Here is a 9,700-nt window from a genome sequence, read left to right as displayed (position 1 = left end):
AAAGAAAAAAGAAAGAAGGAACAAAAGAAAGAAAAAGGAAGGGAGGAAAAAAGAAAGAAGGAAAGGGAGAGAGAAAGAAAGAAAAAGAAAGAAAGAAAGAAAGAAAGGAAGGAAGGAAGGAAGGAAGAAAGAAAGAAAGAAAGAAAGAAAGAAAGAAAGAAAGAAAGAAAGAAAGAAAGGAAGGAAGATTGATTTTCTCAAAGAACCAGCTCCTGGCTTTGTTGATTCTTTGTATAGATCTTTTTGTTTCTACTTGGTTGATTTCGGCCCTGAGTTTGATTATTTCCTGCCTTCGACTCCTCTTGGGTGAATTTGCTTCTTTTTGTTCTAGAGTTTTCAGGTATGCTGTCAAGCTGCTAGTGTATGTTCTCTCCAGTTTCTTTTTGGAGAAACTCAGAGCTATGAGTTTTCCTCTTAGCACTGCTTTCATTGTGTCCCATAAGTTTGGGTATGTTGTGCCTTCATTTTCATTAAATTGCAAAAAGTCTTTAATTTCTTTCTTTCTTTCTTCCCTGGCCAAGTTATCATTAAACAGGGAGTTGTTCAGCTTCTATATATATGTGGACTTTCTGTTGTTTATGTTGTTATTGAAGACAAGCCTTAGCCCATGGTGATCTGATAGAATGTATAGGATTATTTTAATCCAGTTGTATCAGTTGAGGATGGTTTTGTGACCTTTGTGACCAATTATATGGTCAATTTTGGAGGAGGTACTATGAGGTGCTGAGAAGAAGGTGTATTCTTTCATTTTAGGATGAAATGTTCTATAAATATCTGTTAAATACATTTGGTTCATAACATCTGTTAGTTTCACTGTCTCTGTTTAGTTTCTGTTTCCATGATCTGTCTATTGCTGAGAGTAGGGTGTTGAAGTCTCCCACTATTATTGTGTGCTTTGAGCTTTAGTAAAGTTTCTTTTATGAATGTGGGAGCCCTTGCATTTGGAGCATAGATGTTCAGAATTGAAAGTTCTTCTTGGTATGGAGGGTTGTTCTTAATACCCAGAAAGTAAACTAGACCTTCAAGTCTTAGGAAGTTCCTGAAACACAAGGCTTATGAGATCCTCTTCCCCTGAGTTATTTAAGCAGTAAGGGCTGCTGGAGACAGGGGCCTCTCTGACCGAGGCTTCTCTGTGACACATCTGTCTTTGAGTCCTTACCTATGCTCCTGCAAGCTAACACCTTACCCATACTCCTTATGCATTCACTGGTTCACTAAGCTAGCCTTCAATGGAATATTTCTTTGGTGTGTCATTGGTGTCCTGTACGGGGTGAAGTCATACAAAAGAGGTGCCTTCACTTTTGCAAATTCACACTATTCTCTCTTGCTGCTGGGTTCCCCACTGGTTCTGTTTGGTAAGGGTAACAGGTACAAGGAGTACCTGCACTGTTCCTGCATCCTGTTCCTGCATCCTGTTCCTGCATCCTGTCCCTGCATTCTGTTCCTGCATCCTGGTTCCTACCTCCTTGGCATACCCTAAAGAAATGGCATACCCTAAAGGATGCAGTTGCCCCTTGAGTTTCTGGTCTCAGACACTATCATTCCTGAAGTGTGACTTTAAACTCAAGAGGATAACAGTGGGCCAGTAAGGCCAGTCTCTGGATGCATTTCCTCTCCAGATTCTCTCAGTGTCTGTTCTGCCTCTATTTGGGACCATGGTTCCTACAACCATGTCTCATCTGATAACTGGGAGATCCATCTTCCTTGACGGCATCAGCCTATGTCACCTGGCCTGAAGGCCTTTGAGTCTCATGGGGACAGAGCTTCAGGCCAAGACTTCTTCACTGTGCTCCACTCTCTAGCCAACCATACAGGAGCACTGGCTGTTCCAGCTCGCCAGTGCTGCCTGGCCTTTGTCCCTTTCACCTGTAGGTTAGGTTAGGTTTGGCAGTAATCTCTAGAACGTCCCTTAGCAGGGCAAGCTCAGACTCTGCAAGTCTTCTTGTGCCCACTGGCTCGGGCTGCCACTGTACAGGAAATCATAGCCTTGGGTCATGTCTTCTCACGCCAAGAGGCACGCAGTCTGGAGTTAAACTGACGCGGCTCACTCTTCCTTAAACACTTCCTCTTGGCTTGCAGATAACACTGTCTCCCTCCATCCCTCAATCATTCCTCTGTGAGCCTGTTTCCAAATCTCTCTCTTCTTCTTATAGAGGTACCCGTTCTCCAGCATGGAGGTCACCCAGGTGTCTTTGCTTTAGCGTAATGACTTCAGTAGAGGCCCATCTCTGTGCAGTCACAAGCTGATGTCCTGAAGGTAGGAGATTCAACACATTGCGTGTTTGTGGAGGGCTTGACTCAGCCTGTGACACTCTTTGGCTGAGAGTCACTTAGCAGCCTCTGAGCTGTGTGGGTGCTGAGCCACAGTGCAGACTATCTGTTCCATAGCTCTTGCATCGTTTGGTCATGATTGGTTTCTCCTCTCCTGCTCAGGGCTTCTGGGTCCCTGATATCATGGGCCTTCTTGGCTCCTGGCTTGCATGCCTACCTATATTGTCAGCCAGTCTCATGGCATCCTGGGGTTTCTGGATGCTGCCATGGTGTCTCAAGCCTCCCTTTGGGTTCCATCACTTCCCATACACATCTCCTTGACATGCAGCAGGTGTATGTAGATGACTACTCCATCACGCACAGCTATTCCCAAGCTTTACATCTGAGAATGAAGCTCATACCCAATTCTACATTCAAAGCAAGCTGTCCACACCCTGAACACAACACTCACCTAATCCAAACCCAGCATAATGTTTTCTTGTTCATATGTCAGTTGGCTTTTCTTTATTTTGCTCTGGACTTCCACATCTTGAAATTGAAAGATGTATGTGACCTTTTATTTTCAATGTTTACTGTTAACTTATTTATTAAAGTATTTATGATTCTTCTTTACTCCATTGGGCAGTGCTTAGACTGAAGAAGTTGAAGACTAGGTGATAAAGCTCCAGGCAACCCCCTGAAACTTGGGCTATCTAGCTGTAAAACCCTATCGTTCACACAACAGAGAATTTTGCAAAGAAGTACAGAAAAGGTTCAGAGCACTGAGAACAGTCTCTCTCTCTGTATAATATTCAAGACACACAAAAAATCAGGGTAGCTTTCCTCCTGTGTGTTAGCGAAGATTTGTCTTGGAAACAGAGTTATTATGCACCCTGGAGAGAGAAGTCACTGCAGAAATCTGAATAATAAGATGAAGTAGGTCTGCGCTGCTCCTTCTGTCATCCCCGTGTGACTTTCCCTTGGTTCTGATGACTTCTAGAATTAGTTGTGACATGTGTGGAGACAATTTCTGACCCGGAGAAAACCCATTATCATCTAATTTTATACTGCTTCCCTCCACAGTATCAATGGTACTCCTTCCCTCGAAGAATCGAGTGGAATGGGTATTTAGACAAACAAACCTACCTGATAAATCATTTCATAGATGGGAGAGAACCCAAGTGTGAAATGGAAGTTAGATGTTTTCAAAACCACTTCATTTAAGGAGGGTGGGGTCTATAATCAACACCACTGCTTTTCATAATGAAAGGCAGAGCAGATGGGGATCATCCTGCCCAGTGCTTTGTCCCAGGATTGCTGGGGACCACAGAGACCAGATGAGTGACACCCGGTGGGCTGGACTCCCTGATCCCCACAGTCCTGCTGAGAAGGGTCTGATTGTCACACAGGCTGGCAGCACCTGTCAGTGTCTAAGTTAAGACAATCTACTATAGTCTTAAAAATCTATGGTAATTCACTCATGTGTACACTTGACACTTGATTTATTGCATGAGCCCAGGACTTCTACATTAACATGTTTATAAGGTGTGAGAATCTAATATTGCCAGCTGACATTTTTCAAGCTCCTGTAAAGAATATGTTTAAATGCACCTTATACTTCAAAACAATCACTTTGAGATGTTTTTGAAAGTAGATTTCTTTTTTTAGAGCCGTGAAAGGAAAGTATCTTTTTTCAAAATCCCTTTCAGTTCTGGGAGCAAATCCCAGAGCCTCTTGCACTCCAGATCAGTACCCCACCAGGAGCTGCATGCCAAGTGTCCCAGGATAATAGAAGAGTACTAATTGACCAAAACAAGCTTAATGTGAATGAAGGTAGCCATTAAGTGTTCATATAACAGTTTACAAAAGCAAGGAGTACTGAAGAATAAAGTCACTTAAGTCCTCTTGCCTCCCTCATAGGAAGCTCTGATCAAAGGTGAGTTTGAGCTCTTAGGGTTGGCATGATTATTGATATAATTGATAAAGAAGGCAGGCTCCAAAAGGGAGCCAACATGGTTGGCCCTCCACATGAACTTTGTTACGAAGTTGGCAACATCAGCTGCACAAGCAGCCATGTGCAACCTTGAGGGCAGAGAGAGTGAGTCCTTAGGTCCAAAGAGCAGCTTGATCAGTCGATCAAGTCATGGCTAGCATTAAGGAGGTACTGAAGGGAGACATACTTCAGTCCCAGCGTATTAGGAAAGTTCAACACCACGGCCATAAGCTGTTATAATGGGGCCATGGAAGGAGGGGCAGGTGGTCAGATCCTTTAGTTCTATGACCCAAGGCAGTGTCTCCATCTTATAGACTCCCAGAGGACGGGGGTGAGGATAAGTTCCACATGTGAGTCTCAAGGCAGGAATGTGATAAGAAAAGGGGAGAGAGTTGGGCTGGTAGTGTAGGGTAAAAGAATCATGAAAATGCAGTTCTTAATTTGACTAAAAGCTACAAACATCCTTAGCCCCATGGATACTCTTGCTTTTGCTACTGGTCAGAGATGCTACAAGTCTCAAAATGTTTTTGGTTCTGCCTTGGCTAGAGACCTGGGAATGACAGGATGGTCTGGTTTTTCCATATCTCTTTCCTTTTAAAGGAACCTTTACTGGAATCCATATGAGATGGTGTGGCAGAAGCCAACACATACTGGACAGCTGAACTAGGAACTAGATTGACTGGCTCATCCCCATGACTCCCTCCAGTGGAGTCTTAATGACACCAAGGTGGTGACATTCAACAGTATCCCACTCTCAGGGATCCCTTCTGTCACCTTCCTTAATCTCCCCATAACAAAATGCTTCCCAAGACTCACCGTCTATGAATTTCATTCTTCGAATTTGAAAGCCAAGAACCTAGAGGCTACTGACTCCAACTTTTGTGTGAGCGTGAGTGTCTGGTCCCCTAAATCTTGAGTCAAAAGCCCATCATCTAAGAGCCCGGAAAGGCGCTGTTGCTCTCAAAAAACACCCCCACATTTTTCATGTCTTAAAGTCACCAGAGCAGAGTAAAGTATAATTCAAGCTGTCTTGAGGTTTTGCACAGCTGCGAGAGGGACAGAGAATGCAAGGCCACAGCACTCTGTTCCCCTAGCTCTCAGGTTGGGGGCGGGGGACAAGACTGTTAGGACTGTGTGACCTGCTGTCTACAAAGAAAGAGCTAGAAGGTCAGTAAGGAGAGATTGAGTTACTTCAAATCTGTGGCTTGGAGGACTTTTCTCTACTGTTTTTCCAGGTTAACAAAACTCGTCGATATTGTTCAGAATCTTCCTAACCACGTCGCACATCTCCTAACATCTGTGGAGTGAAGAATAACCCCTGGCCTGTTCTCAGCTGTGCCCAGTGGTGGGATTGGCGATGGTTTGACCTTCGTTTCTCTCATGATGCCCTTGCAGCGCCCATGATGGTGATGTCAGTGTTCCTCCAGCTGCCCACCTCTCTGCTTATTCCACCCACAGCTTCTTCCCATGATGCTGATATTTACCCCATAGTTTAGAAGAGACTTCGGCTCAGTAACTAGGCCAAGATCCATTAGGAACTTGGAATAGAAACGTTTAAAAAATTTATTTTGTGTGTGGATTTTTGGAATGTGCAGTGTGCCTGGTAAGAGCGATTTTACTGTGTACATAAATCAGAACTTCAGCTCGAGTTCGGTACCGATTCTTATATTATCTCTGTGAAAATCTGTTCTATTTCTATTCTCTCCATAACGACAGCTCTAAAAACAGCAAAGCCATTTTCCACCACATAATTATTGTTTCAAAGCCTTTCTGAAGACCATGAAAATGCTTAATTGTTCATTTGCTTGTAGGGGGCGCTCAACAAACACGAGTAATTCCCTTCCAAGGGGTTGCCTTCTTCCAAGGGGTTGCCTTTTGCTTTATTATTATTATTATTATTTTTTGAGACAGGATCTTACCAAGAAGTTTGGGCTAGTGTGGGACTCACTATGCAGCCCCAAGTTATCCTCCAGCTCTCAGGCTTCCTGCCTCAGCCTCTTCAATGCCAGGCTGACAGGACTACACTGCTTATGCCTAGAATCCAAGACTGCTTTTTAATGGAGTGGTTGAGTCTCCTTCCTTCACTAAGTCTTCAATTGTCTCTATTTTCACACATGGGTGGAGGAGGAATGGTAATCTATGACATCACGGAGGCAGAGGAGCGCATGACACAGGACATCTGAGAGAACAACCAAAGACTATAACTGCCTGTCTCAAGAACCCCATGACATGTACAGTTCTGTCTGCTTCAAGTGTCATGGACTCAGGCTATGTCCCCTGCTCTCCAAAGCTTCCCTGAGAACAGAGTGCCACTTTCCCCTGGGCATCTCTCATCAAGACCAACAGCCTGTATCACAAACATCTCTGTTGGGGCTACCAGACCACACAGGAAGATGGAGTTTCCACTGCCTTTGTAGGAGGGTACTCATCGCGTCCTCCGGAAAACACTGCTTACTGTTACTTCTTTTGAAGACTCAACAACAGAGTCAGAGAGGAAGCAAGCCCAAGATCTCACCAAGGTAAGCAAAGGAGACTCCGACAGGAAGCATTTCCTCCCACAGTGCAAAGAGCAGTACAGAACACACCTCATGATAGAAAATCTTTAGTTTATTATTTGGTGGTGTGTGGGTCCTTGGGTCCTGCCTCATGTTAGCGCTGAATAGTGAGGGCTGTTGTTAGCACCCTCATTCCTTCCTCCTGAACCTGAACGCTTGTTCATTCTTGCCACGTCCCCTACCTGTCTTCTGGATCCTGACATTACTTAATATGGACAAAGTATGTTCTATTTCTTCTTGGGACTGTATTTTAGATTCCCGTGATGTGGCCACAGCAGTTCGAATCTTAGGCTATCTGGCACCCCTCGTTTTTTTTTGTTTTTTTTTTTTTTTTTTTTTTTTTTTTTTTTTTTTTTGACACTGGGATATTTTACAGCTTTACCTGAAGCGTGGCAAACTTTTACTGCTCACTGTGTTTTATGGGTTTCTCTGGGCCATGTATATTCATTGTGTTATATAAATAATAATTGTGCAGTAAACTAGTGGGCAGTGGTGTTTGGTCTAGGTGGTAAATCTTTGAGGTGTGGATATGGTTTTCTACAGGAACGGAGGGAAACGGTGACATTGAATCCTCCAAGCTTAAGTCGATGAGGGAATTTACACTAACCACTGGCTGGCTCTGTAGTGATGAATCACATTTATGGATCTGCTACTGAGTGGCAGTGACTGAGGCCGGGTTCTGCAATGCAGAGCCACTGCAGGGGTCATTGTGTATCCACCCAGACTTCACCCCAACCTCCCACATGCACACAAGCACAGCCCAGATGTTAGCACTCACCTTCTTGTCTGCTGAAGAAATCCTAATGAAAATTATACTTGATTGTTTTAAAGAACCTCAACAATTTATAGAATTTGTCCCGAGAAAAAGGCATGGTTATCTTTGAATGAAACGCTTCAGAAGGCTATTGCACATGTCATTATGTGGTGCGTGATAATTTCACACATTTTACCTGTGGAAAAGGTGTACGCCAGCTCCCTTCTAGGAAAAACAATTAAGCACACCTGTAGAGTTTCTGATAGGTAGGTGAAAAAAAGGACATTTTGTTACCTGCCGTTGACCTGATGGTTGACGTCATGTTGGACGGTGTCATCACGGGAATACATTCATCGTCTTGGGAGTAACCAGCTTGGATGGCTCGAAGGTAACTGTGACTCCTCGTTCGGAAACACCCGGGAAGGTCCAGAGCATCCATGGCCTGAGATTCAACTTCACTGAAGACAGATTCACACACTGACTCGAATTGCCCATTAACTTCCGCCTCACTCATCTGGAACAGCAATAGCACACGTGATGCCGGGATCCATCAGGGTGATCACGGCCACGTCACACAAGACACAGAGACAGAACGCACCCACAGTCCTTGGTTACAGATTTATATTTTCGGCGCGTTTAGTTTGAAATCCGCCCTGTGAATCCGTCAGGCTTGGGGGGGATGGCTCCTTGGGTGTTTTCTTACAAAACAGAAGGTGCATCCCTAGCGACCGGTGATGGAAGTTCTGTGGACTCACCAGGCTGACAGCCATCACAGAGATCAGGGGACCGGGTGGGTGGAAGCCCCCTGAAACACCTGGTACAAAGCCAAGGTCCACAATGCCAGTCCTTGCTCCTTCCCCACTGGCCCCTTCACCTACCCCAGCTACCTACCGCTTGGGCTGGCTCTGGGTTGGAGGCTGTAGAAGTGAGCACACACGTTCAAGTGCCTCAGCTACTTTTAGTTCATTTTCAGGACGTGAGAGTCAGCTGCTGCTCATTGTCATGGAAACGAATCCCAAATTTGGCAGAGGCATTCCTGCCCTCATCACCATTACGGCATCATGAGCAGAATCAGGGTGGGGAAGGCATGGCTGACTGGGAGGAGTTCTGTACACATGAAGCATGCTACCTTGACTTAAATCTCAGCCTGGTATTTCTTTTGTCCCTATTATCCTGAGACTTGCAAGTAGGGCAGATAAAGGCAATATGCTTTCAGCGTGTGTCTTAAGTTATGCATGTAGGTTCACCCTGGAAACCTGACACTTTGTTGAGCCTGTCAGCCCACGTGAGCCCACGTGGACAAAGGCTGGACCATTAGCTCAGCCACAGGCTCTTTGCTTAGGGTGCATGACCCCCAAAGGACATGTTTTTCCTGACATATCTTGATGGTGATGTTCATATGCACATATCATATACTGTTCCTGAGCTGAAACTAGAGATTTTAAACTGGAAATTCAATAAAGAAAGCTTCAGAACTGAAACCAGGCTGAGTGGTTAGTTAGGAGAAGAATGAGCATGGGGGATTTTAAGTATAAAAAGCTTAAATGAGGCTGGTGAACTCGGGATTATGTTGCGTGTTCAGACAAGAGGCTGAACGCTCAGTCTACAGCCCATCCTGCTCTTCTCCCTACCTTATCGACGCAGTTTTGGCAAATGACTTCTGAGATGTTGACAGAATCTGGAATCACCTGGAGAACAGGGCTTCTGAGCACGCTCAGGGTGGGGGTGGAGGGGAACACTGTCTTGACTGTGTTGAGGTGGGAAGAATCGCCCACTGTGGGCAGCACCATTCCCTGGGTTGGCTTCTGTCTAAATGGATAGAGGGATCTAGGGGGCAGCAAGCATCCGTTGCTCTCCTTTTCTAATTGTGGACACCATGCCAACAGCTGCTTCAAGACCCTGTTGACTTGACTCCTGGGCAGTGATGGACTGTACCATGAAGCTGTGAACCACAATAAACTCCTTCCCCTTTAGGTTACTTTTATCAGAGGGTTTTATCACAGCAGCAGGAAAAGACTAAAATACACCTACCCTTAGAGTTCTCATGCACTATGGGTCTCTCTCTCTCTCTCTCTCTCTCTCTCTCTCTCTCTCTCTCGTATGTCTTTCTGTATTGACACACATGGACAGATGGTCAGTGGCATGATG

The 9,700-nt window shown here is 44.9% G+C and overlaps 1 protein-coding gene across 3 annotated transcripts in view; it reads right to left on the bottom strand.

The window, feature by feature from the left end:
- The window catches only part of Dlgap2 (DLG associated protein 2), a 663,305-nt gene that overhangs the window by 48,958 nt on the left and 604,647 nt on the right, over nt 1-9,700 (bottom strand). For all 3 annotated transcript variants that reach the window (XM_031339174.1, XM_031339172.1, XM_031339173.1), the window contains exon 8: nt 7,847-8,066. In XM_031339174.1, coding sequence (XP_031195034.1) covers nt 7,847-8,066 — 220 coding nt within the window. The remainder of the gene's footprint in view (nt 1-7,846; nt 8,067-9,700) is intronic.

The sequence above is a fragment of the Mastomys coucha genome, unplaced genomic scaffold, assembly GCF_008632895.1.
Source record: "Mastomys coucha isolate ucsf_1 unplaced genomic scaffold, UCSF_Mcou_1 pScaffold22, whole genome shotgun sequence".
In the NCBI taxonomy this organism is placed as follows: domain Eukaryota; kingdom Metazoa; phylum Chordata; class Mammalia; order Rodentia; family Muridae; genus Mastomys; species Mastomys coucha.
This window is presented reverse-complemented; position numbering and strand designations above follow the sequence as displayed.